Source organism: Melanerpes formicivorus, unplaced genomic scaffold (genome assembly GCF_026170545.1).
Source record: "Melanerpes formicivorus ecotype bairdi unplaced genomic scaffold, bMelFor1.0.p_v2 SCAF_21, whole genome shotgun sequence".
In the NCBI taxonomy this organism is placed as follows: Eukaryota; Metazoa; Chordata; class Aves; order Piciformes; family Picidae; genus Melanerpes; species Melanerpes formicivorus.
Genome location: NW_027142373.1, coordinates 9,881,905 through 9,906,990, shown reverse-complemented (window position 1 = coordinate 9,906,990; position 25,086 = coordinate 9,881,905). Strand labels below are relative to the sequence as shown.

Sequence of the window (25,086 nt, the reverse complement as noted above, 5' to 3'; positions counted from 1 at the left end):
GCCCGGTACCGCCCCCGCGCTAGCGCCGGGGCTGCGCCAATGCGGGGCCGGACCTCCCCGCCCCGCACCGCCTCGGTCCGCCCCTCCCGGCACCGCCCGCCGCGGCACCGGTCGGCACGGCGCGGCACGGCTTGGGGGTGCCTCAGGGCTGGGGGACAAGACGCAGCCCTTGTCCCCAGGATCACCCTACCCCGGTGTCCCCCCGTAGCACATTTGTGCCCCCCAATACCACCCTTGTGGCACCCACTTGTCCCCACTGGTCCCCCTTACCATCACCTGCGCTCTGAAGCATTAATCTGAGCCCCGAGTCACACATCCCAGTGACCCCCACCCACCCCATTATCCCCATCTGTGTCACGTTCTTCCCACCCTTGCCCCAGCCCCACCAGCTGGACGACACTGAGCAGCAACCCCACCCCAGGGGCTCCCAGGAACATTCTGGGTCCCCACAAGCTGCCTCATAGCATGGTCCCTGTGTACCCATCCCACCACCACCACCCCCCCCCAGCTGCTGGGGTGTCCCCTGGGACAAGGCCAAGCCCTCGGCTTCTCCCAACATATCACCTGGAGCAGAGGGATGAAGACATAGCTGAGTCCCTCTGGCAGCAACCCAGCGCCGGCAGGGAGGAGTCAGATTAACAAACACCCCCACCCCCCCCCCCCGCCCTACACACACTGCACACCCCCAGTTTCTCCATCCTGCCTTCCCGGCTCTGCTCCGCACCAGGAGCAGCTGCGCTTGCTGGGAGCAGCCTCTGGAGGCAAGGAGCTGTCTATCCGCTCCGGTGCGCACCAGCGCACCTCCAGATTGCCCCAGTTCCCCCCGAGCTAAGCTGCTGGGAGGCACTGGGCACCTTCACGTTTTCCCTTTGGGGAGGAGGGTAAAGGATGCACCCTTTGACCGCTCAATTTGAGACCCCGGTGACTAATTAGTCCTGCAGAGCGAGTTATCGGAGCATCAGCTGATTTTTATTTGAGTTGATAACACGAGCGCTATAAATATCCAAGCGGAGCTGTGCAGGGAGACAGAGCTGCCACCCGATGGCCCCGGCCACCCAGCGGCGACAGCAAAGGCCGTCGCGGGGACTCCCTGCAATGGGACACACTCTCCTCCCTTGCCTTCTGCCAAGGGTGGCTAAGAAAAGCCAACCCAAAATGCAGCCACCAGCACGGTGAGCCCAGGGCCTCCTTTGGACCCCGTTTGTCAGCCCACTGTTGTCACAGCAGCACCCTCAGCCCTGGCAGTGACACCAGGACGCTGCTGGATGTCCCACCTGGGCTGGGTGCCAAGGGGAGCGTTGGCCAAAGAGGATCAGCACCAGGAATCTGCCCCATCTCTCAGCGCTAGAACCCAGCTGGGAGCCACAGGATCGCAGGGGCTGATCCCTGCCGCCCCCAGCGCCCATTCTGGGGATCCCCTTCCTGCGCATGGACCTCTCCCAGACGGAGCCCAGGGCGGGCCGAGCTGCCGCACTGCCCCCCTCCAGCCAGCGCCGGCAGCGAGCATGGAGAGCCTGGCGGAGGCAGCCGGCACATTTCATTACCGGAGCACAGCAGACTGCAGGGTTTTAGTGCAGATAATAATTCAAAGTTATCCCCGTGCAGATCCAGAGCCCAGCAGTCATTCCGTGCAGAGCTGCTGCCTGCCTGCTCGCCGGGTGGGGTGGGCTGGGGCTTTTTTTTCGTTCAGCGATTACTGCAGCAGAGGATTTTGTAGGACAGTGCCGCAGTGGAGCGCGGGAGCCGGGTGACAACGTGGCTTCGAGGGCAGGTTTCCTTCCAGGCCCTGCCTGCCTGCATTCCTGCCAGCACCCAACACATGGAAAGCCAGGAGAAACCCTGCTGGGCCTGACCTGGCAGGGCCATGGGTGGAAGGGAAGCAATGCATACAGAAAAAGCAGTGTCTAACCCCCAAACACACCTGCTGCAGGGCAAGACCCAGGTCTGACACGCTCCTGCTGCCCTGACGTAGGATTTGGTGCTTGCATCCTGCAGGGAAAGGGAATCCTGCTCCTGCCTTGTTGTGCCATGAGGGAAACAGAGGCCCATGAGGGCAGAGTGGTTTGCTGGGAAGTTAAACAGGAGAGTGAGCAGCCCTCCCACAGCAGCAAACGTTCCTCTATATATCCAGTAATCACAGTCCACTCCCAGCTCCTCCAGCAGTCACTGGCAGATGCTGCAGAACCAACAACCTACTCCTTGGTTGGCTTTTCACCTCTGTACAGGGTGACAGTAGTTGGAGAGAAGATAGCCCCTTCATTAGTGGGTGCTGAGCCCTAATGAGGGATGATGCATCATTAGCCACCCAGGCTGGCTCCCAGAGCAACTCCTGGCCAGGAGGGTGCAACAGAGTGGCAGAGCAGTATGGCTTATGAGAGGGTGGGAGAATATCTCAGGCAGAGAGGGCTGATGACAAATCCTACACCCTAAGGTTTGGTTTTTTCCCACCAGCTGGCTGCTGCAGTGGGAAAAGCCAAGGTGTTTGCAGCACCCCTGTGGCTGGGCAGCCAGGTAGGCACAGTGTCACTTTGGAGGGTTGAAGGTCCTGCCTGCTCTCCCAAATGTCACTAGCACTGTGCTTGATGACAGCCTGGGATGCCGGTTTCATGCATGAGCCTGCCGTGGAACCCCAGTGCGGTGGAACGCCACTGCTCACAGGCAGGCACTACCCAAGGCTGGTTGCTCACAGCTTCACTCACCCAGCCCAGAGCCACACTGTGCACACAGATGGGCGTCTCTGGGAGGCAGGAGATCCCCAGCCCACTCTGGAGCTCTGTGTGAAGAGGCTGAATGCAGGAAGCAGGTGGGTTTGGGGGTCCTGGCTTCTGGGATTGCTGCTCTCACTCTTCCACTTACCTTAGGGCTGGTTTTGGTCCAGAAGGATGAAGCTGCCAAAATCTCAGCTGGGCAAGCGAGACCCTCCATATCCACTGCTGCATCCCAGTGAGTGGGACCCCGTGAACACCCTGGGGTGACACCCAGCCCAGGGAAACCACACACTGGCACCACTTTGCCATTGGACTGGGCTGGGGACCACCATCTGCTGCTGCCTGCCAGACCCCACCTCCATGGGACCACCAGGACCTCGCAGAAACCCCAGGCTGGCCCTCACACACCGGCTGCTGCGGGTAACTGGGTGCAGATGCTGCTTCAGATCGCCCTTCCTGTGCTTTATTCCCTCTGGTCACCACCACCACATCCACATCTCCTCTTCTCAGTTCAGTCTATTTCTGTATCATCCATTTGCCACATCTTACTCCTTTGAGTTTCAAACGTCACTTTTCCCTCTTTAAACCCTTCCATGAGTGCTGCACACCAGTCCTGCTTGATTCCCAAACAGAGGAGGGGAACATGTACTAGGGGAGCTTGTACTAGGGGAGCTTGTTTGCTCTTGCAGGCTGGAGCTGAAGCCTGGAGTCACAAAGATTGCAAACATTACCAAAACCCCCACCTCAAGACCCCCAAACCAGGGGCTCTGCCTGCCTACCTCCACCCCCTGCCCCAAATCACCCCAAACCTGTGGGCTCTGTCCCTGCCCCAAAACACCCCATACCTGGGGGCTTTGCCTGGGCCCTCCCAGCCCAAGTCTTGCTCGGGCAGGGGCACAGGGCTGAGTTCAGGCCGGGTCCCCTCTCCCGCCCCCCGCCTGAGGCTGGGGTCCCTCCCTCAGGGCTGCAGGGAGAGCCCTGCTAGGGGTGAGGGTTGAGGACACCCCAGGGACTCGCAGCTCCCCGCCCCGGGCGCCCGCAGCTGCCAAAGCCCCGCCCCATCCCTCGCCTCCTCAATGAACCTCCTCAATGAACGTGACGTCACCCAAAAACCCTCTCAGCGGACCCAATCAGCGGCCGCGCCGCTCCGTCTCCCAGTCGCCCCGCCTTCTCCGGGGTTCAGTGCCCAATAGCTGCGCCGTCTGTAGCCAAAACACAAGCTCTGACCAATGGGGAGGCGGCGGGGCGGGGCGAGGCGCCGGGGCAGCTGGAAGATTCGAAGCGAACGCCCGTTGGGGCGGGCGGTGCGGCGCTGGCCAATCAGGGGGAGGGGGAGGGTCCTGGCCGTGTGTCGGTTCCTGCGCGCCCCCCCCCGCTGTCGGTGTCGGTGTCGGGCGCGCTCCGGGCAGCGCTCGGCGGGGCCGCCCCCGCCATGTCGGTGAACATGGAGGAGCTGCGGCACCAGGTGATGATCAACCAGTTCGTGCTGGCGGCCGGTTGCGCCGCCGACCAGGCCAAGCAGCTGCTGCAGGCGGCCCACTGGCAGTTCGAGGTACGGGCCCGGGCCCTCCGCTCCAAACCGAGACATCCCCCCCAACACCTCAACCGGGACAGCCTCAACCGGGACACTCCACCCACCCAGAAAAAAGGGGACACTTCAAAGCGGGAGACTCTGCAACTCCACTGCCCGCAGATCCACGGGGCGGAAGATGCGGGGGGAGGGAAGGGAAGACCGGCCCAGCCGCGGCCCACCGACACGCGTGGCCAGGCCGCTGGGCACCCTCCCTCCAGCACCCACTCGGGGAGGGGGGAGAAGCGGCTCCGATCTCCCCCCAGTCTATTTATACCGGGCCGTAACCCGAGCTGCGGCCCAGCGCCCTCCCCACGCCAAGCTGGGGGCAGCGGAGCCCACGGGGGGAACCCCGTGTAAACAAGGGGGGGGTGGGCTGTACCACAACTACACCCGTGGGGAGTCCCTACGTGGGGGCGGGACACGATCCCGAGTGGGTCTGGGGAAGGGCAACACCAGGCTCCCTCGGCCTTAGGCCTGAGGGGGATGAGGGTGGGGGGCGCCCATGGCCGTTCCCTCCCGGGTGGTCCCACGGGGAGCGGGGGCGAGGGGGAGGGTGCCGTCTGATGGGCCTGGGGGCGCCGTCTTTGCCTTCCTCTTTTGTGTCGAGCGGGCCGGGGCTGACGGCTTGTCCCCACAGACGGCCCTGAGCGCCTTCTTCCAGGAGACCAACATTCCCAGCAGCCACCACCCCCCCCAGATGGTAAGTGCCTCCTGCACCCCCCCCCCAGACGCCCCCACGCCCCTCGCATGCCCTCCCCAGCACCCCGAGTCCCCAAAACTCACCTTTAACCCCGCCTCAGCAGCTACCAACCGCCCCCGCTCCCCTTTACCCCCTAACCCCTCTACGCCGAGCGCAGGACCCCCCTCGCCCTGCCTTCCCGGGCGGGGGTCGGCAGCCCCCGGCGGCCGCGGAGCTGTCAGCTCCCCTGCCAGCCATATTGCTGGGCGCCCGGAGGAGCACGCAGCCGGCGAATGTAAACACGGAGCTAAAATGTCTGCCAGGAAATAGTTTGTCTCTGCGAGCATCGCGCTGCAACTTGGGGCTCCCCAGGCTGGGGCTTCGCCAGGGGGCCCGGCTGCCGCCCCCCTCCATCCCCGAACACCGTTTGACCTTGGCCGAGGGCACATCCCCTCGGCCGAGGGGAGGCAGCTGCCCCCTCTCCGGGGCTGGGGGTGGTTGTGTTTTGGCTTCTTACCCTCCCCGCCCCCCCCCCCCCCCAATCTTTGTTTGTCTGTTTGTTTATTTCCTCCCCTGTTGAGGGGCAGAACGGTGCCATGCACGGGGGAAGGAAGGAGCCCGTCAGGGATGAGATTCCCCCCCCTACCTCCCCTTTCCCCCTCCCCCCTTTTCCCGTGCCAGGGAATCTCCAGCCAGCCTGGCACTGCCGGCAGCCAGCGGTGCCCGCTCGGAGAAAGTCACTTTGCCGGCCACCCCCCGCTGAAAGCTCCTGGCGTTTTCCTCCCCACCCTGGCATGCTCTCGCTGCCTCGGGGGCCTTGCAGAGGCCCATCTCATGGAAAACCTTCCTCCCCGGTGGGACCGGGGCTGGGAGCCGCCGGCCGGATCCGGGCCTGGCTGTGTTTTCACACCAAAAGCGATCCCTGCCGGGCGGCTGCCGGAAACAGGATGCAAAACAGCTCTGATGAAACCCATCCTGCTCCCTGTCCCTGTGCTCTCCGGGGATGAGCACGACCCACCTCCCACCCCAAGCGCCACAGCAGCCCCACTGCCCCCAGCCGGCAGGCTCCGGCCCCACTGCCCCCACCTAGCCCAGCAGGGAGGCTCCGGCCCCACTGCCCCCACCTAGCCCAGCCGGCAGGCTCCGGCCCCACTGCCCCCACCTAGCCCAGCAGGGAGGCTCCGGCCCCACTGCCCCCACCTAGCCCAGCAGGGAGGCTCCGGCCCCACTGCCCCCACCTAGCCCAGCAGGGAGGCTCCGGCCCCACTGCCCCCACCTAGCCCAGCCGGCAGGCTCCGGCCCCACTGCCCCCACCTAGCCCAGCAGGGAGGCTCCGGCCCCACTGCCCCCACCTAGCCCAGCCGGCAGGCTCCGGCCCCACTGCCCCCACCTAGCCCAGCAGGGAGGCTCCGGCCCCACTGCCCCCACCTAGCCCAGCAGGGAGGCTCCGGCCCCACTGCCCCCACCTAGCCCGGCAGGGAGGCTCCGGCCCCACTGCCCCCACCTAGCCCGGCAGGGAGGCTCCGGCCCCACTGCCCCCACCTAGCCCAGCCGGCAGGCTCCGGCCCCACTGCCCCCACCTAGCCCAGCAGGGAGGCTCCAGCCCCACTGCCCCCACCTAGCCCGGCAGGGAGGCTCCGGCCCCACTGCCCCCACCTAGCCCGGCAGGGAGGCTCCAGCCCCACTGCCCCCACCTAGCCCGGCAGGGAGGCTCCAGCCCCACTGCCCCCACCTAGCCCAGCAGGGAGGCTCCAGATCCAGAGGGCAAGTCCAGAGCTAGACAGCTCTCCCCCTCCCTGTGCTGTTTTCCCAACACCATATTCTCCACCTGGTGACAGAAGCCCTTTCACCCTCTCCCTAAATACACTCACCTCATATTTCTGGCATGTTTTTCCTGCTGCTCCCTCACCTACCCCCAGCATCCTGACTTCTGCAGCTTAAAACCCCCTGCACAGCCTGGGGGGGGGTGTGGGAGGGGTGCAGGATGAGGGGCTTCATGGTCATGGTGGTTTCTGCCTCTTCTCCAAGCAGTGGTGAACAAGGCAGGGAGTGCTGTGCTGTTACACTGTGGGGTGCACATCACCTTCATCCCTGCAATGGGGAGACCCCCAGACACCCCCAGCAACCCCCTGGTGGGTGTGGGCTGTGGGGAAGGGGGCACTGTCCCTGGGGTCACAGTGGGACTGAGCCTCTTGGCAGCCATAACAGAAAGTGCTGGAGGAGAAAAGTGAGAATTCCCCAGCAGTCCTTAGTTTTAATTAATGTTTTAAATGGCCCAGGCAAATTACACCACCCCCCTCCCCCACCCCCTCCAGCAGCTCAGAGCTGTGCCCCCTCCTTCAGCATGGTGGCCAGGCTCAGCCCGAGAGCTGGTGGCTGGCACGTGTGTGTGTGGGGGGGACTGTGGTGCTGCTTGGTTTAACACTGCCACTTGGAAGTTTCCTTCTCTCTTTCAACAAGTATTTGTGCAGATACTACCAAATATAGAGGCTGTTGAAAAGGAGAAAAGAAAAGGCAGATTTACCATGAGCCCTGAACTGAGCTCCCCCAAAGTCTCCCTGCAGCAAGCTGGGGAATATCTCCCACCCCATGCCACAGACCCATTTGCTGCCAGCCTGGCTGTGATGCTGGCTTTGGGGTGCACCAGCTCTGCATGCTGCTGGGAACACATCCATCCCACTGCCAGCATGGCTCTGCTGGCTGCTGCTACCCCCTGGGCTGGGGGAGTCCCCCATCTTCAAACTGGGACCCCCCCAGGTGGGGTTTGGCTGTAGCAGAGGGGAGCAGGGGCCCCCTGCAGCTCCTCTCATCCTGGCAGTCACTAAGGATGGGGATGAGGAGGAGCCTGTAAGTGGGTTTCAGGCATTTGCCTGTGCTGGGGAATATCTGTGGCTGCCTGGTGCAAATGCCAGGGTGAGCCCTGGGAAGGGGGAGATGCAGCAGTTGTGCCCCATCAGAGGCATCTCCCCAGTCCCCCACTGCTGAAGGCAGCAGATGCTGCCCCAGCCCCCCGGCGCTGCTCAGTGTCCCCACGGGCAGGGGGATGTGCTGCTCAGCAGGCTCTGCAGGGAGCTGTGGCTCCACAAAGGTGACAGGGATTCAGCTTGGACTTGACCCAGAGAGCTGGAGCCCCTCTCTGTGTTTGTTCACCCCCCTTGCCCACCCCCTCACCTGTGCACGTGCCCTGTACCCCTTCCCTTTGCATGCACCCCCTGCAGCCTCACGGGAGTTGTACTTGGTGGTTCCAGGGGCTAAGGAGTGCCCCTAAGATTGTTCCTCTCCCCAGTTCTTGGGGCAAAACGCTGCTATTTCTGTCCATACCCCTTCTCCCCCTCCCCCCTTCCCCCCCAGCCACGTGCTCAGAGCAGCCCATGGCACAGCACCACTGCCTGCTGGAGATAAAGGGTGCAGGTGCCCACCCTGCATGGCACCGCTGGGGTGAGCCTTCACCCCCTAACCTGTCCTCTGGGGGGCTTTAGCACCCCCCCATTCTCAGAGTGTAGGCAGAGCTGTGCAGCTCTGGGGCAGCAGGCACTGCCAGCCCCTGAACCCCAGCGTAGGGCCAGGTCCCCCCAGCGGATTTTCCTCTGCGGGCTGTGCAAGGGGCCCGACCCGACCCCGGCCGCGGGGAGGGGAGGGCAAGGTGCTAAATTTAGCTGGGTACACAGAAGGCAGGAGCCTTACCAGGAACCACACAGGGCCCAGCCACTGCCTCTCATCCCCCACACGGCTGCCTTTGGCTGCCCCTGCCCTGACAGAGCGCAGAGGGTCAGGGCTGACAGGGCCGAGTGGGATCCCAACAGCCTCCCCACCGTCCTGCACCCCACTGCATCAGCCCCACCCGGGCTGCTCCCCTCTGTAGGGCATCTGGCATCAGCAGTGTCCCCCTCCACAAACCTGCCTGGGAACTGAGCACGCTGGATGGTCCAAAACATCCTTCCCAGGCCAGGTTGGAGACCCTCCCCCAGCTGCCCTCCCCTTTAGAGAAGCCACCCAGACCAGCAGCAGTGGGAACCCCAGCACCAGCCAGAGCCCTGCTCACAGCCCCCCGTGGGGCTCCTGCTGTCAGATGCAGAATCATTGAGTGGTTTGGGTTGGAAGGGACTTCAATGACCTAGTTCCAGCCCTACTGCCACGGGCAGGGACAGCTCACAGGACAGTACGGGCTGGAAGGCAGCTCTGGAGATACCCACTCCCCCCACCAGCCCATCCAGCCTGGCATGGAGCACCTCCAGGGATGTGGCATCCACAGCTTCTCTGGACCACCCCTGCCAGCCTCACCACCCTCACAGTGAAGAATTTCTTACCCATCTGAACCTGCCCTGTGGCAGCCGAAATCGTTCCCTCTCCTCCTACCACCCCAAGCCCTTCCAAGAAGTCTCACTCCAGCTTTCCTGGAGGCCTCCTTGGCTGGAAGGCTGCCACCAGCTCTCCCCAGGACCCTTTGCCTCGATCTCAATCTTTGCCACTCCATGAGGGCGGTGAGAGCCTGGCACAGGTTGCCCGGGGAGGAGGTGGAAGCCTCCTGCCTGGAGGTGTTTGCAGCCAGGCTGGATGTGGCTGTGAGCAACCTGCTGTGGTGTGAGGTGTCCCTGGCCGTGGCAGGGGGTTGGAACTGGCTGAGCCTTGAGGTCCCTTCCAACCCTGACAAGTCTGTGGTCTGCAGGGGCGGATGGGGAGCCTGTGGGTGGGTGGGGAGCCTGTGGGTGGGTGGGGAGCCTGTGGGTGGGTTGGGCCCCCCCCTAACGAGGCTCTGCTCTGCCCCCACAGATGTGCACCCCCAGCAACACGCCGGCCACGCCGCCCAACTTCCCGGACGCCTTGGCCATGTTCTCCAAGCTGCGCACCTCGGAGAGCCTGCAGAGCAGCAACAGCCCCATCCCCTCCATGGCCTGCTCCCCCCCGGGCAGCTTCAGCCCCTTCTGGGCCTCCTCGCCCCCCAGCCACCAGCCCTCCTGGCTGCCCCCCTCCTCGCCCACCGCTCACGGCCTCCACCACCACCTCCACCACCCGCAGCCCGCCTGGCCCCCGGCCCCCCCGCCCTCAGCCCCCCCACAGAAAGCCATGGCCACCATGGACGGCCAGAGATAAGACTGGGCTGGCACTGGGGGGGGGGGGGGATTGAATGTGGGGAGGGGGGAGGGGCGAGGGCCAGGGCGTGGGGAGCAGGGGCTCCCTGCTGGACGCACTGGAAGCATTTTCTAGGTTTTATTGTTGTTTTTAAGGGGGGAGGGGTGGGGGTGGGACACACACAACACACAGAGACACCCAGGACACCCACGCTGCCAGGGAGGGCACTGACACCCACCAGAGCCTCTGCAAGAGTCACCAGCTGGGCTTTGCTCCCCCTCCCATTGGGTTGGTTTGGGGTTTGGGCTTTTTTTGTTGTTGCTTTTCTTCTGGGTTTGGTTTTTTTTTTTTCTTTTGGGTTTGGTTTTGTTTTGAAATCTATAATATATAAATATATCTAATGTATAGAAATCCAGAGAGGAGGAGCCAGCAGTGCAGAGGTGGCTTCCAGATGGGGGAGGTGGGGAGGGGAGGTGGGGCAGAAGGAAGGGGGAAGTGTTCTAAGGCTCCCCCCCAGCCAGCTCAGCTTCTCTGGGGAAGGGGAGGTGAGGGGGGGGAGAAAGAAGGGGGAAGTGTTCTGTGGCTCCCCCCCGAACCAGCTCAGCTTCTCTGAGGAAGGGGAGGTGAGGTGGGAGAGAAGGAAGGGGGAAGTGTTCTAAGGCTCCCCCCCAGCCAGCTCAGCTTCTCTGGGGAAGAGGAGGTGAGGTGGGGGGAGAAGGAAGGGGAAGTGTCCTATGGCTCCCCCCCTCCCCAACCAGCTCAGCTTCCCTGGGGCAGGGGAGGTGAGGTGGGGGAGAAGGAAGGGGGAAGTGTTCTATGGCTCCCCCCCTCCCCAGCCAGCTCAGCTTCTCTGGGGCAGGGGAGGTGAGGTGGGGGAGAAGGAAGGGGGAAGTGTTCTAAGGCTCCCCTCCCCAACCAGCTCAGCTTCTCTGCAGTGGGGCAGGAGAGGGCAGGGTTGAGGGGGGGGTTGGTAGGTAACCAAATACAAATGGATGGAGGTGGCTGTCAGTGCCCTGGAGCGTGGCCCTGGGGGCACAGAGCCATTGCCCCCCTTCCAGCTCTGGCTTTCCTGGACACTTGGTGCAGTGCCCAGAGCAAAGGTGACTCTCTCCTCTGGCTTCCAAACTTCAGCTTGGCTTCTTGCACAGCCACCCCCCCACACACCCCCTTCCTCCAACCCCCCCCAGCTGACTGCCCCCATCCTCCCTCAGCACCCCCAAGGCCTCAGGGGTGGGGAGGGGAGGTTTTCAAAGTGATATGTGTTCCCCCCCCCGTCTTTTCCTGTCCCTGTGACTGCTGTTCATGGCCCTTCCCCGAGGGAGAGAGGGGGAGCTGGGGGGGGGGGGGGGGGGGGGAGGTGGTTTGGTTTGTTGGTTTTTTATTTTTAGTTTTCAAATTAAACTTGCTAAAAAAAAACCAAAAGAAAAAAGAAAAAAAAAGGAAGAAAAAAAAGGAAGGAAAAAAAGGAAGGAAAAAAAAGGAAGAAAAAAAAAGGAAGGAAAAAAAAAGGAAAAAAAAAAGAGGAAAAAAAAAAGAAGAAAAAAGGAAGAAAAAAAAAAAAGGAAGAAAAAAAAGGAAGAAAAAAAGGAAGAAAAAGAAGGAAGAAAAAGAAGGAAGAAAAAGAAGGAAGAAAAAGAAGGAAGAAAAAGAAGGAAGAAAAGGAAGAAAAAGAAGGAAAAAGGAAGAAAAAGAAGGAAAAAAGGAAGGAAAAATAAAAGGAAGGAAAAAAAGGAAGGAAAAAAAAGGAAGGAAAAAAAAGGAAGGAAAAAAAAAGGAAGGAAAAAAAAGGAAGGAAAAAAAAGGAAGGAAAAAAAAGGAAGGAAAAATAAAAGGAAGGAAAAAGAAGGAAGAAAAAGTAAAAGGAAGAAAAAAAAAAGGAAAAAAAAGGAAGGTTAAAAAAAAAAGGAAAAAAAAAAGGAGGAAAAAACAGAGGAAAAAAAACCCCACAACAAACAAACCAAAACACAACAGGAAGAGGCTGAAGGGTTTGGGGTTTTTTTTAATTAATTTAAAAATGGTAATAATAAAAACAAAACAAAACTAAAAAGAAACCAAGAAAGCAACCAAGCAAAAAAGAAAAAAAACACTTTTTTTAACACCAGCTGTCCCTGGCTTTTCTCTTTGCTGGGAGGACACCACCCCCCCCACCCTGGCAAGGCCTGGAGAACGGGGGGTGACACCCACCCCACCCCCCACATGCCCCACAGGGTCACCAGTGGGGATAGGGAGCAGACCTGAGCCCCCCCTGCATAGCCTGCAGCCCCCAAAGGGGTGGGAGGGGACAGAGGGATCCCCTGGAGCAGCACTGAGCCCCCCCCTGCATAGCCTGCAGCCCCCAAAAGGGGCAGAGGGATCCCCTGGAGCAGCACTGAGCCCCCCCCCCTTGCATAGCCTGCAGCCCCCAAAGAGGGGTGGGAGGGGGCAGAGGGATCCCCTGGAGCTGGAGGGTGTTGTGCCATCCTAACAGGGCCCCCATGTGCCAGGGTGCAGGCAGAACCCCATCCTGCAGCCCCACAAAACACCTTGCAACACCCTCACCCTCAACCCATTCCCAACTCCTGTGAGGAGCCCCCCAGGACTAAGCACCCCCCTCGGTCCCACCTGAGACTGGAGTGCTGCCGGCTCTTAGGGGAGCCCTGTGCTGGGCTTGATGCCTCCTGAGCGTCCCCAGCTGCAGCTGGGGATCAGTCTGGGTGGGGAGGGGTTGCCAGCCCTCCATCCCCTCCCCACAGGACAGGCAGAGCCCAGGCACTGCTCAACCCCCCCAGGCCCTTCCCTGTGCCAGCAGCCTTCTGCTGGCCTCGACCGAGGCACAGTCCCTGCTGCAGCCACAGGGGATGAAAACTGCCACACAGACCCCACTGAGGGAGGTGGTTTGGGGGCTCCCTCCTCTCAGGGAAGGGGAGAAGGCTCACCAGGAGAGCAGGGTCCCTGGGGGTGCTGCTGAGGGGCTGCTCCCCCAACGCCTGGCTTCCCCTCGGGCTCCCCTGGGGTTTCTCAGCCTCCCACTCAAGCTCTCTGTGCCCCACCACCACGTGTCATGGGTTCTGCTCATGGGGCAGCTGGGGCTCTCCCACATCCCCCAGGGCTTCAGTGGGGACAGCCCCAGCTGCCCCCCTGCACACAGCCACGTTTCCAGCTGTGTCAGTCCCAGGTGCTCCCCCGCTGCTGTCAGGGGCTGCAGTTTCCCTGCCCAGTCCCTCTCCTGACTCAGCTTGTGCTGGGCCTCAGAGAATCAGCCATAGGGGGTGGAAGGGATCTCTGGAGACCATCTACTCCACCCCCCTGCCAGAGCAGGTTCACCTAGCAGAGCGGGTCTGAGCAAGCATCTGACAGTGAGGGGATGGGTGGCAGAAGGGGCTGAGGAAAAGCAGCCCCAAACCATGAGGGTGGCACAAAGAAAGGAAGGGACTTGTGTCCCCCAGGCTGGGGACAGGGAAGGGCTGGTCATGCTCTGCTCCAGAGGTGGGAAGAAGTAGCTGCTCTGAGCTGGGCAGCACTGGAAGAGGGACAAGGGGGTGAGAGAGGGAGTTTATCCACCAGGAAACAAGGAAATCAGCCTGGAGATGTTCATCCCTTGGGATCAGCCACAGCAAACCACTGAGCTTAGAGTGGCAGCTGTGTCCTGCTGCTGCCCTTCCCACCCAGGTCCCCATTCCCCACTGCCTTCAGCAGCAGCTGGGCATCATCACCCTCAAGCTGTACCACCCAGCTCCTCCACATCATCTTTGGGGCCACAAGCTCAGTGGCCATTGGTGCCAAGTAGGGCTTGTGGTGGCCAGAGAGGTATCAGGGCTAGCCCAGAGCTAGCCCAGACCCTGGAGGGGTGGGGTGGGGTGCTGGGCAGGGGCCATTTTCAGCTCCTCTGGTGCCAAGCTGCTGCAGGCTGAGGGCTGCTGCTGCTGCTGCTGCAGGCTGAGGGCTGCTGCCACCCCTCCTGCACGATGGGAAGATCCCGACCCAGGGCCACCCCACTCAGGCCAGACAGGCTCTTGTCTGCCTATTGCCCTTTATTGCTACAGGCTGGAGCTGCTTGCTTGCCTGCTTGGTGGCAGGGGCTGGGGTAGTTCCGGGCTGCTGTAGTGCTGGATCCATCCTGTGGGGGCTAGACCTGGGGGAAGAGTCCTGATGCCTGGGAGAGGTGTCCGTGGGACGAGGCTGGGCGCTGCTCCGCTGAGGAGGGGGTGCCTGGGGGCATGGGGCACACGTTAGCCCCCCTGCAGGCAGGCCCTGGTTGTGGGCAGCTCTGCCAGTCCAGCCTGGGGCAGGCAGTGGAGGCAACTGCCCAGCCAGAGGCAGCCAGAGCCAGGCTCCTGGTCCCCAGCCTGAAGCAGCCAGGCTGCTGTCCCACAGCGGCCAGGACCTTCCTCTTGCTCCAGCACAGGGACCAGTTGCCCCATCTGCCAGTGCCACCCCTCCATCCTGATCCACCCCTCCCCATCCCACCCCGGACTCCTATCCCCCCCTGCCCAGCAGCGGGCACAGACCCCCGCGGTGGCAGCAGGTTGCCCTCTCCCAGCCCAGTGCCCTGGCAGGGCCATACCTGCCTGGCCGAGCAAGGGCCCAGCGCTCTGGGGCCGTGAGAGCAGGCGAACGGTGTCCTGGGTGTCCCCCTGCCTCGGGGGCAGCCTGGCCTTGCCCCTCTGGAAGCCTGGCAGGAGAGAGGGCAGAGGGGTCCGAAGTGGGGAGCGCCAGGGGGAGCACAGGTGGGGGTGAAGCTGGCACCCCCTGTGTGCCCTGCCCGCCCCACTGTCCCCTTCACACCCCCCGGGTGCCCTCCCCATGGCCGTACCCTCCTTGCCCTCGGGCAGCGGCGGCTCCTGCTGGCCCCTGTAGATGTGTCCATCCTGCCCCAGCAGCTCCGTCGGGTTGCGCTGGGAAGGAGAGGAGGAGCCGGCTGCAAGGCGGGGCCCGGGCCGGCACCCCCCGCCCCGGCACCCCCCGCCCCGGCACCCCCCGCCCCGGCACCCCCCGCCCCGGCACCCCCCGCCCCGGCACCCCCCGGGGCAGCTGAGGCCGGATCACCCCCGGACGCTCAGCATCCCCTTCCCAGCCTCGCCCCGGCCGCCCTCAGCCGTACCTGGGCGTGCAGCGTGGCGTGGAGCGGCTGTGGGGTGCCAGGGGGCAGGCTGTGGAGCGGCTGGCAGCGCTGCAGGCGCTGGGTGAGGGTGTGCTGGCCCCCGCAGTGCCGTGGCACGGTGGGGTACCTGCCCTCACCCACCTGCTCCCTGCGGGACAGGGCACAGGGATGCTCGGTGCCTGGCACCCTCACACCCCGTGGGAGGGGGCCAGGGGGTGCTCCCCAGTGGGATATGTCCCTCCCAGCTCCCCTCCACAGCTGCAGGGGCCCCATGCCCGGCCAGGCTGGCTGGATCTGCTCTTTCCCCGCCCCCGTGGCCACTGAAGGGCATCAGAAGGGTTTGGCTTGAAGGGCTCTCTAGAGGTCATCCAGGGCAAGCCCTGTGCAGTGAGCAGGGACATCCCCAGCCAGAGCAGGCTGCCCAGAGCCCCAGCAAGCCTGGCCTTGAATGTTTCCGGGGATGGGGCCTCTGAGCAGCCTGTGCCGGTGTTCCACCACCCTCACAGTAAAGAGCTGCTTCCTGCTGTCCAGTCCCAGTCTCCCCTGCTCTGGCTTCAAACCATTGCCCTTGTCCCATCCCCACAGTCCCTCCCCAGCCTTCTTGTAGGTCTCATTCAGGTCCCTGCTCCCTAGGCAAAGGGCAGCAGGAGGCAGGAGCTGTCCCAGCTGCAGGGCTTCCCTTCAAGGACTCATTTCACAGCAGGCATCCAACACCCCACCAAGCCTGGGGTCAGGCTGAGACCAGACACAACTCAGCACATGTTGGCACTGACCTGGGCTAGGCAGGTGGGGCTGGAACACCCCACAGCCCTGGGGCCAGCACGAGTGGCCCTCCACAGCACATCTCTGCCCCCCTGTCCTCCTCAGGCCCCTCTGCCCCCACCCTCAGTGGGGCAGGGCCACCACCTTGCCCTGCCGTGGCTGGGGCTGGGTCCCCGTGTCCCCCACCTGTGGCTGTGCTGCTGTGCTTGCTCCTGCTGAAGGATGGCCTGGAGGTCCCCAGTGAGGCGGGAGGGCAGCGAGGGCATGGAGGGGATGGTGGCTGCCAGCCTGGGGAGGGCAAGGGGGCAGGTGATGAACACCCCACCTTGGCTTGGGGCAGCCCAGGAGCTGGCACCCCCTGAGCTGGCACCCCCTCGCCAGGGAGGGTGCCTGTGCCCTGGCTTGCAGCCAGGACTGCAGAGGGGGCTCGGCAGGGTCAGAGTCCCTAGGCAGGCACCCTAAGGCCTGTGCCTGGCACAGCAGGGCACTGCCAGCACCCACCCCCCGTGCCGCCCAGCGGCGGGTGCTACTCACGGGCCAGGCACCAGCATGTTGAGGGGCCGGTCACAGGACACACAGTGGAAGTGGTTCAGCAGCTGCCTGAGGTAGGTAAAAAAAAGGGCTGGGTGAGCTCTGGGTGGGGCACAGGGCACTGCCAGCATGCAGACAGCTGGTGGGCAGCAGCAAGCTGCTGGGCACTTGGCTGTAGTGAGTTGTGGTGGTCGCAGGGGAGCCGTGGGGGGCTGAGGCTGTTTTGTCCTCCCCACCCCGGCACGGTGCCAGCCTGCTGGCTGCTTACAAAGCACAGGGGCTATGATGGGGGGGAGCAGTTGTTTGTGGGCTCCCACTCAGGACAATCTCCACCTTGTATTAGGCACCAGAGAATCCACAGGAGTGATCACCCCCAAACTCCATCACCACTGTGGGAACTGCTCCCATGGGCACCCACAGCACCCCGGTTCTATGGGAACTGGGAGTGCTGGCAAGGACCAAATGGGGGAGGGGTTCCTCTACCTCTTGCTGGGGTGGGCTGCTCCCAGCCTGGCACCAAATGGCAGGCCTGAGGGATGCAGTATGCCCATGGTTTTGAGGACAAGCTTTGTGGCAGCTGCCCACAGGACTGGGACATGCTCACCTTGGCCCTGCTGGCACCTCCATGGGGGTGCAGGTGCCCATGCCTGCCAGCTGAGCCAGCCCTGGCACTGGTTTATTGCTGTGTCAGCACTCATTAGCCCCTGTGCCTTGCCAGGAGGGCAGGTCACAACCCAGCTCCATGTGGCACCCTTCCCTGGGGGAGGAGCCAGTGTCCCCAACCCTTGCTCCACACCCCAGGTTTGGGTCAGGAGTGCTCTGCCCTGCAGTTGTCCCCTGCTTGTGCCACTGAACCTGCTCCTGGCGGGAGGAGAAAGCACAGCTGCTTTCCCAGCACCCCCACAGGGCAATGACTAGGACTGGCGCAATGCCAGGGCACCCTGTGGGCACCAGCCAGGGTAGCTGGAGGGAAGAGGGTAAGTGCTGTCCCTAAAGCACTCACTTCTTAATCCCAGCCGCATCGTCTGCCTCTGTTCCTGAGCCCTTCCTGATCTTCTCCAGGCTGCTCTTCCAGTGCTCCTCCAGCTGCTGCCGGAATGGGCCCAGCTCCAGGCGGTCCAGCTGTGGGCACACCCCCTCAGGCAGCTGCCCCACCTCAGGACGTGGCACCCCCAGGGCAAAGCCGGGGGGTGGGCATCGATCCTGGCAGGGACGCCGCCTCAGGCTGCTGCCGCCCGAAGGTGCCAGCGTAGCGTGGCAGGCACCAGCCACCCCTCACCTTGGAGCCCAGCTCCTCAGTGAGCTGCTGCTGGACCTGGTGCCAGCCCTGCTCCTGGCCTGTCACCCTGCTGAGCATCTCCTGGATCACCTGGTTCAGCCTCTCCATGCTGGCATCAAACTGGCTGCGATTGACCTTGCTGGCCAGGGCGCTCTTGTCGGCTTTCTAGCCACAGGGAGAGGCAGCAGGAGGGTGGGGAAGGGGTGGAGGCAAGATGGGCAGGGACAGCTCGTGTCAGGAGGAGAGGGACAAGTAGCCACCTGCCCCTGCTCACTCCGCCAGCTGAAGGCACCTGGTGAGGGCCCCATTGTCAGGCTGGAAATCCTCCCTCCACCCAGGCTGGTTCTGCCACTGCCCAGGGCCCCCTTGGCTGGTGCTGGGGTCCCTTGAGGCCTTACCACATCGATCCCCAGCAGCAGGTCCTCCTTGTCCACCTTTTCCTTCTCCAGCCTCTCCAGGGACTGGAACAGAGCCTTCCAACAGAGAAAGCATCTCATGACACCACGGTGGGGTTGGAGCTGCCTCCTCACCAGCCCAGCACCCCCTGCTCCCCCTCCCACCCCCAAATCCTCCAGGAAAGGTACTTTGAGCATCTACAGAGCTGCCAGAATGTGGCCAAGGGGACAAAGGCCTTGTGGTCCCCAGGCTGGGGTCTGCCTGGAAGATGTTCTGACCCCCTGGGGGTTTCAGCCACCTACCTCAATATCTTTCTGCTTCTGGTGATGGTCATCCACAAGGTTCCCTGTGACAGAGCTGAGCTTCTCATAGTCCCCTTGCAGGTGCACAACGGTGGCCTGGATGTGCTTCAGCAGCTCCTCATCCTGCTTCCAGGAGGAAGATGACAAGGTGGTGCCATGCAAGGAGAGTCTGGATGCCCCATGGGGACAGAGCCAGGTTACTCAGCTGGTGGCCACAGGTGCCAGCAGGACATTTGCATTTAGCCTCCTTGCCTGCTGCTGACTTGTACAAGCCAACGTGGGGGCAGTGAGGAGCTCCCCCCTCTTACAGCAAAGAACACCCAGGTGGAGTGGTCCACTAACCCACTTCCAAGCGCCCCACGGCAGCCTCTCCCTACCTGACTCCTCCCTGGCACCTGTTTCATCATCTTGCCCACTGGCTGCTGTGATGTGAAGGAGTCCACCAGCTCCTGGAGCTTCTCATAGCGCTGGAGGAGCTGTGCCACCTGCACGCTGATGTCTGTGCTGCACATGGGGCATGCTGCCTGCTCCTGCCCCATGCCCGCCACCATCTCCCTCAGCTTGTCCAGCTGCAGGAGAGGGCAGAGGAATCAGCTCTGAGATGGGATGGATGTGGCCAACAGACCTGGGTGCTGTGGAAGCTCGATGGTCACATCCAGACGGGAGAGAGAGCTGAGACCTCCACCAGGACCCTCCCACCGGTCTGGGGGGTGGTGGAAGTCTTCCCTCCAGACCTCACCTGCTCCTGCAGCTGCTCAGATGTCTTGGTCACCAACTGCTCCAGCATGGCTTTGGTCATCTCCTGATGCTCTCTCAGCTCCTTCAGCTCCTGCTTTATCTCCTCCAGTGTGGACCTGGCCAGTGAGAGAGGGACAAAGGCAGGCTTAGCCTCTGAGGGGCCGCTCGTGGGAGGTCCCTTGCTCCCCAAACTGGGGTTCTCCCACCCTGCCATGGTCCCTTGCAGCCCAACAGGGTTGGAAACCCTCTCCCATCCTTTTACTCCAGTTTCAGGGTGCTCTGGTCACTGGCATCTGCTCCAGCTGCCTCCATCTTTCCAAGAGCATCCTCCAGCTGCCTGATCTGTGAATGGTGGTGGTGGCAGTCAGGGCACAGTCCCTGTGTCACCCCAGCACAGAGGCTTTCCAGCTGCTCCCTCCTAGTCCAACCCCCTCTGGCATCCTCACAGCCCCCTCAGGGACTGCCACCACTCACCTTCTCCTTCTCATCCTGCAGGTCACTGACCAGGCCCTGCAGGGAGGCCACCTGTCCCTGGAGGCCAGCCAGGATGCTGGTGATGCTCTCTTGGCCTAGAGGGACGCGATCCAAGAGTTCACAGGGTCAGTGAAGGGAGCCCCACCCTTGGGGCCAGGCTGCAGGTGTGATGAGCCCTCGGCAGGCTCCCCCAGGGCTCTCACCTCCCTCTGGGAAGAGCAGGTGCAGCTTCTCAGCCTCGGAGGCTTCCAGCTTGGTGTCCTGCAGGTGGTCCACCTGCTCCTTCAGGGCCGTGTAGAGGTGTGTGAGCTGCCCGATCTGCCGCAGAGCCTCCACCGTCTCTGCGTAGCGCTCGGGGGCGCTGACGGAGCCCGCGCCCCCCCCCTGCACCTCGGGCTCTTGGGCAGGGGGCACGGCCCCGTGATCGGCGCCAAGGAGCTTCTCCACCCCCTGGGCTGGCGGGGAGAGGGTCCCCACCCCTGGGTGGCCTGTCTGGGCGAGCTGTGTGCTGGACGAAGCCTTGCCTCCTGCCTTGAGGCTGGTAGCATCCCTCTGTGTCCCCAGGGCGCCGGGGGTGGCCTCAGCAGGGACTTTCTCAGCACTCGGAAGGCTGGGCTCCGGGGAGGGGGGGCTTGGCTGAACCCCTGCTCCTCCTGCTTCTTGGGTGCCTGCAGGTGCTGGCTGCATCCCTGGGGTGGTGGTCTGGATGTCAGGGGACCCTGGGTGTGTGCCTGGGGTGGTGGTCTTGGTGCCAGGGGACCCTGGGTGCGTGCCTGGGGTGGAGGTCTTGGTGTCAGGAGACCCTGGCTGTGTCCCCGGGGTAGCAGCACTGGCATCAGAAGTCCGTGTCTGATCCGAGGGAGCAGCTGGCTGCTTCTCAGGGGTCACTGGTGCTTTCTGCACCCCTGCTTGCTTCCCCAGGGAGCCAGGCTGTGTTCCTGGAGTCCTCTTGCTGGTGCTTTTGCTGGGCCTGGGTGCAGGCTGTGTCCCTGCTTCCTTTAGCTCCGGGTCTGAGCTTGCCCGCTGCGGGGTGTCCACGTCTGAAGGGATGGGCTCAGCGGGGGCAGCCTGTGCCCCACTGCCCTCCTGGGAATAGGAGGGACAAGGGAGAAGGTTTATGGCAGAAGTGCAGCAGCAAGGGCAGACTCAGGGCCCCCTGCCCTGTCCCCAGACAGCTGAACTCAAAGGCAAAGATTTTGGTGACCCTGTGGAGCCCCCTCAGGAGCCCTTAGCCCTTCAGATAGCTCTGTGTCTGTGGAGTCATTTCAGCAGTGGATCAGCAAACACCCCTCTGATGCCACCTGACACAACAACCAGGCATTTCTTTTCTTCTAGCAATGGGACTCAGAACCTCAGACCTGCTGCACCAGAGCCACTTCCCAACCCAACAGGCTGCACCTGCACTTCAGGAGCAGCAGCCCCAGGTGGAAACCATCTGAAGGTCAGGTGCCAGGATTTGCTCCAAAACATTCCACTCTGGTTCCCTGCTCCTCCCTGACGGACCCAGAGTGACTGGGAGGCCAGGGAACCGTGGTCCTGCCCAACACTGAGCAAGGACATGGAGCTGTGTGGTCACCCCAAGGGTTCTAGGTTCTGGGTTCTGGCTCACTTGCCCCATGGAGAGGCTGTGGTTGGTGGTCAATGGCAGGGATGATGGAGGAGTTCCGTTAACCAGGGGAGGACCTGGCTCTGCCCATCCCAGGTCCTGCCTCCTGGTGGGAGGTGCAGGGAGAGAAGTGCTGAGCAATCTTCCACAGAGGCCCTGGGGTGTGCAGGGGCTGGAGGTGCTGGGGACTTCAGTCCCACTTGGTCCCACTCCTGCAGCTGGGGTGCCCCAGCACTCACCGCTGGCAGCCCTCGGCCTCCTCCTCCTCCTTTTTTTCTGTCTCCTTTCTTTCTTTCTCTTTCTCCATCTCCTTCTCCTTCTCCTCTTTCTCCATCACTTTCTACATCTCCTTCTCCATCTCCTTCTCCACCTCCAGCTTTGCTGCTCACCAGGCAATCCTCCAGCACCTCCCAGCGCACCATGTTGCTCACCTCCTCTGGGGCTGGGTAGAGGCTCAGCCTTTCCTTCAGGTTTTTCTGGGGAAGAAAGGGATCAGGATCAGTCATGGACACAGAGCTGGGAGAATGAAGCTCACAGGAGCTCTGACCTCCCCCAGCATCATTGCCCAGCACTGCTGCAGACCATGCCCTGATATGGAGAACACCAAGAGAATCAGGGACACGGCCTCCTCCTGTCCCCATGCAGGATCCAGCTGTGCTCATGGCCATACCACATCATCATCCAAGGATGTCTGCTCATGAAGGCTGGGCAGCTGGCCAGTCCCATCCTGGAACTTCCCCTGGAGTGGGGCAAGGAGAGGGACAGCAATCAGGACCATCCACAAATTAACTTGGGCACAAGGCAGAGGGATGCTGGGCAGGGCTGTGGCTGTGTTGTGTGGGTAGATCTTTGTGTCCCCTCCTCCCCAGCCCCCACCTTTGTGGTTTCAGGGCTGGTTTGTTACAAAGTGCCCTGGCATCAGCCAGGTACCTCTAGTCTGGCCTGACTGCAGCCAACAGAGCCCACCTCTGACCTCCCCAGGCAGCACTGGGTGGATTGCTCCAGGTGGAGTTTGCCGAGAGCCCTTGGGTCACCCTTCTGACTCTTCCCTCCTGGTGGTCTTCATGCTGAGGGACATGCAGGGCTACCGGGTGGGGTGACAGGGAGAGGGGCAGGGAGGGGGCCCAGCTCCCACCTGGGGGCAGTGGTGGCAGCTCACCAGGCCAAGGGCCTCCTGAATCGTCCGGATGTCCTCTTCCATGTGGGACTGTGCTGCCTTCAGCCCATCGATCTCCTCAAGGAGACCACGGGAGACAGCCATGGCCTAGGAGAAGGAGGTGGCAGGGGTGAGCCCCAGGGGAGGGTCCTTGGTGACCTGGACCTTTATCCCTCTGTGGTCTGCACAGAACAGAGGGGCAGCACAGGGACTGTGGGCAGCATTTACCGTTCATCATGTCTTCAACAGCCAAGAAGGGGCAGAAGCTCCCCAGAGACCCTCAACCCTCCCTTGAAGGGGAGTTATTGCACAGCCTGACTCAGCAGGGATGGATCCAGCCCTGCCTGCCTCCACCAGACTCCATGGCAGACCACTGAAGGGGAGCCAAAGGGCCAAGAGCCACTGCCACCCTCCCAACCACAGTCTGGCCCAGCAGGGCAGCAGTAAGCACTGCTAACAAAGCAGGATGAGTGCTGCCCCAAGCACCTGCCCAGGGCAAAGAGCTGCTGCCACCCTCCCAACCACAGCCTGGCCCAGCAGGGCAGCAGTAAGCACTGCTAACAAAGCAGGATGAGTGCTGCCCCAAGCACCTGCCCAGGGCAAAGAGCTGCTGCCACCCTCCCAACCACAGCCTGGCCCAGCAGGGCAGCAGTAAGCACTGCTAACAAAGCAGGATGAGTGCTGCCCCAAGCAGGATTAGTGCTCCCTGCTCAGCTGCCCAGGGAAACCTCCCTTGTGTCCCAGCTCAACTCTCCTTGTGTCCCAGCCCTGGCAGGAGCCATCCTGAGGCAGCACTGAGGGTGGCCCTCTCCTGGAACCTGAGCTTGTTTCTTCCTCCTGGGGATGCTCAGGTGAAACATGGCCACAAGCAACTCAGTGCTGTGTAGGATGAGGTTCCTCTCCAGTCCCCACCAGAGCTGGGTTTACCCCTCTGGCAAGCCAAGGGATTGTGTGGCAGGAGATGGAGCCCTTAAGGTGCTGACAGAGCCTTTCAGCTGCTTGAGGAGCAGACACAGCACCTGGCTATAGGTCAGGAGTGGGGAAGGGAGGAATGGTGAGGGTGGTAGGACTGGACTTCCTCAGGTGCTGAGCCTCTGGCTGGCAGAGCCAAGGGCACCAAGTGCTGTATCAGATTCACCATGACTTACTGATGGCAATGTGAGGAGGACCCAGAACAACCAGAGCAGCATTTCAGCCCCACCTCTTCCTCCCCAAATCTCCATCCCTTTCCTACAGTCAAGCCCCACATGCCACCATGAGCTTGGCCTTGAACCAGACCTTGGCCTAAGGCCAGCACCACCTTGGTGCAGACCCTGGAGCAAGGGATGTCTCATGGGGGAGCAGCCAGGGGTCGGGGAAGAGCCTCTACCTTGGAGATGCCATTCTCATTTGCTTCAATCTTCTTCTTCATCTGGTCCATGTCAGCGACCTGGGGGCTGCTTGTGGTCTCCTGCAGTGAGTCCTCAGGGGCAAGTGGCCTGTAGCCTGTGCCTCTGCCCTGTCCCCCTTTTTCTCTGGGGGTTGCCTTGGCAGGTTGCTGTTCCCCCACAAGGACCTCCTGGGCAGTCAGGTCCAGCAGGCCCAGGTGCCTCAGTATGGCCTGCAGCAGGCTGTGCAGCGTCGGGAAGTTGACAGCACCGATCTCGGGCGTCCCGATGGCGAGGTCCAGCAGCTGGGACAGGGTGACCTGAGCCATCGCTGCCGCCCTGTCCCAGAGCACTCGAGTCGGACGCCGGCAGGGGTGCAGTCAGGAGACCTTCCACCCACTGTGAGGACGCCTGGGTGGGTGAAAGAGACGGGCAGCTGGCAGCCTTCCTCCTGCTCCTCCATACCCCTTCACCACAGAAAGCATCCAAACCCCACCCAGACCCAAGCAGCGGGAGCAGCGCTGCGTGGCTGGGTGCTCCCCCCGAGGGCAGCGCTTGCTGGGGTCTGCGCCATTTCCTCCTTCCCCGGCCGCCTATAGCCCTACAGCCGGCTCCCCTCGCCCCTGGAGCTGTCCCCATGCAGCTCCCAGCGCCGCTCTCCCAACTCTGAAGCCTCTTCCCGGCCTGAACCCCCTCCCCGGACCCGCACCCGGAGCCCAGCTCCCTCCGGCGCCTCAGCCGCAGCCAGAGACCCGCCCCGCGCTCTGAGCCCGCCCCTTCTTCCTCATTGGTCAGCATCCGCCCTTCCCCGCCGCCCATTGGCCGAGCCCGCTGTGGGCGTGTCCCTGCTTACCGGGGGAACACTTTAGCGTCTCCCGTTGCCAGGCGACAGCCGCCGCCGGTCCCAGCCCCGGCCGCTTCCCGCAGCCTTTTCAGCTTTAACAGCCGAACTGCTCCCGCTGACCACAGCTGCGGCCATGCCCGGGGACCGGCGGCTTCTTCCCAGCCTGAGCTGGCCCTGCCCAGGGCTGAGCCACTCGTAGGGAGGTGCGGAGGATGGACCACGGGGGATGTGGTGATGGGACGAGGGGCAACTTGATTTAGATCAAGTATGAGGGACAAAATCTTCACCGTGAGGGTAGTGAGGCACCGGTGCAGGATGTCCAGAGGAGTGGTGGATGCCCCATCCCTGGAAGCAGTCAAGGCCAGGTTGCCTGGGGCGCTGACCAAGCTGCTCTAGTTGAAGATATCCCTGCTCACTGCAGGGGGGTTGGACAAGATGACCGTCAAGGGTCCCTTCCACTCCAGAGCATTCTGTGACTCTGTGATCTTTAAGATCCTTCCATCCCAAACCAGTCTGTGATT

General features: G+C 62.5%; 2 protein-coding genes across 4 annotated transcripts; one reads left to right on the top strand and one right to left on the bottom strand.

Annotated features, from left to right (window-relative positions):
- Window positions 1–4,037: 4,037 nt before the first annotated feature.
- UBALD2 (UBA like domain containing 2) lies at window positions 4,038–11,949 on the top strand. The gene is made up of 3 exons (XM_068151467.1): window positions 4,038–4,260; window positions 4,919–4,981; window positions 9,731–11,949. Exons 1-3 carry the CDS (start codon window positions 4,141–4,143, stop codon window positions 10,049–10,051), a joined length of 504 nt encoding a protein of 167 aa, XP_068007568.1. The 5' UTR covers window positions 4,038–4,140; the 3' UTR covers window positions 10,052–11,949.
- Window positions 11,950–14,034: 2,085 nt separating this feature from the next.
- QRICH2 (glutamine rich 2) lies at window positions 14,035–24,722 on the bottom strand. 3 transcript variants are annotated; one of them, XM_068151464.1, is made up of 20 exons: window positions 24,575–24,722; window positions 23,724–24,132; window positions 22,358–22,462; window positions 21,869–21,937; window positions 21,438–21,674; window positions 19,796–20,678; window positions 19,593–19,687; window positions 19,381–19,460; window positions 19,120–19,234; window positions 18,758–18,949; window positions 18,381–18,506; window positions 18,081–18,155; window positions 17,683–17,847; window positions 17,407–17,525; window positions 16,407–16,472; window positions 16,059–16,160; window positions 15,111–15,258; window positions 14,823–14,904; window positions 14,574–14,681; window positions 14,035–14,218 (listed from the first exon to the last, which is right to left on the bottom strand). In XM_068151464.1, the coding sequence occupies exons 2-20, from the start codon at window positions 24,048–24,050 to the stop codon at window positions 14,136–14,138; spliced, it is 3,177 nt and encodes a 1,058-aa protein (XP_068007565.1). In that variant the 5' UTR covers window positions 24,051–24,132; window positions 24,575–24,722; the 3' UTR covers window positions 14,035–14,135. The 3 variants fall into 3 exon arrangements, with proteins under 3 accessions (XP_068007565.1, XP_068007566.1, XP_068007567.1); XM_068151465.1 differs by having other exon boundaries at window positions 18,381–18,503; XM_068151466.1 differs by having other exon boundaries at window positions 18,381–18,503; window positions 18,776–18,949.
- Between the last annotated feature and the right edge of the window lie 364 nt (window positions 24,723–25,086).

Coding starts and splice junctions, on each gene's coding strand:
- UBALD2 (XM_068151467.1), top strand. CDS start 4,141: ATGTCGGTGAACATGGAGGAGCTGCGGCACCAGGTGATGATCAACCAG. Junction 4,261..4,918: donor CGGCCCACTGGCAGTTCGAG/GTACGGGCCCGG, acceptor TTGTCCCCACAG/ACGGCCCTGAGCGCCTTCTT. Junction 4,982..9,730: donor GCCACCACCCCCCCCAGATG/GTAAGTGCCTCC, acceptor CTGCCCCCACAG/ATGTGCACCCCCAGCAACAC.
- QRICH2 (XM_068151464.1), bottom strand. CDS start 24,050: ATGGCTCAGGTCACCCTGTCCCAGCTGCTGGACCTCGCCATCGGGACG. Junction 22,463..23,723: donor ATGAGAATGGCATCTCCAAG/GTAGAGGCTCTT, acceptor TCCTTCTCCTAG/GCCATGGCTGTCTCCCGTGG. Junction 21,675..21,868: donor CATCCTTGGATGATGATGTG/GTATGGCCATGA, acceptor TTTCTTCCCCAG/AAAAACCTGAAGGAAAGGCT.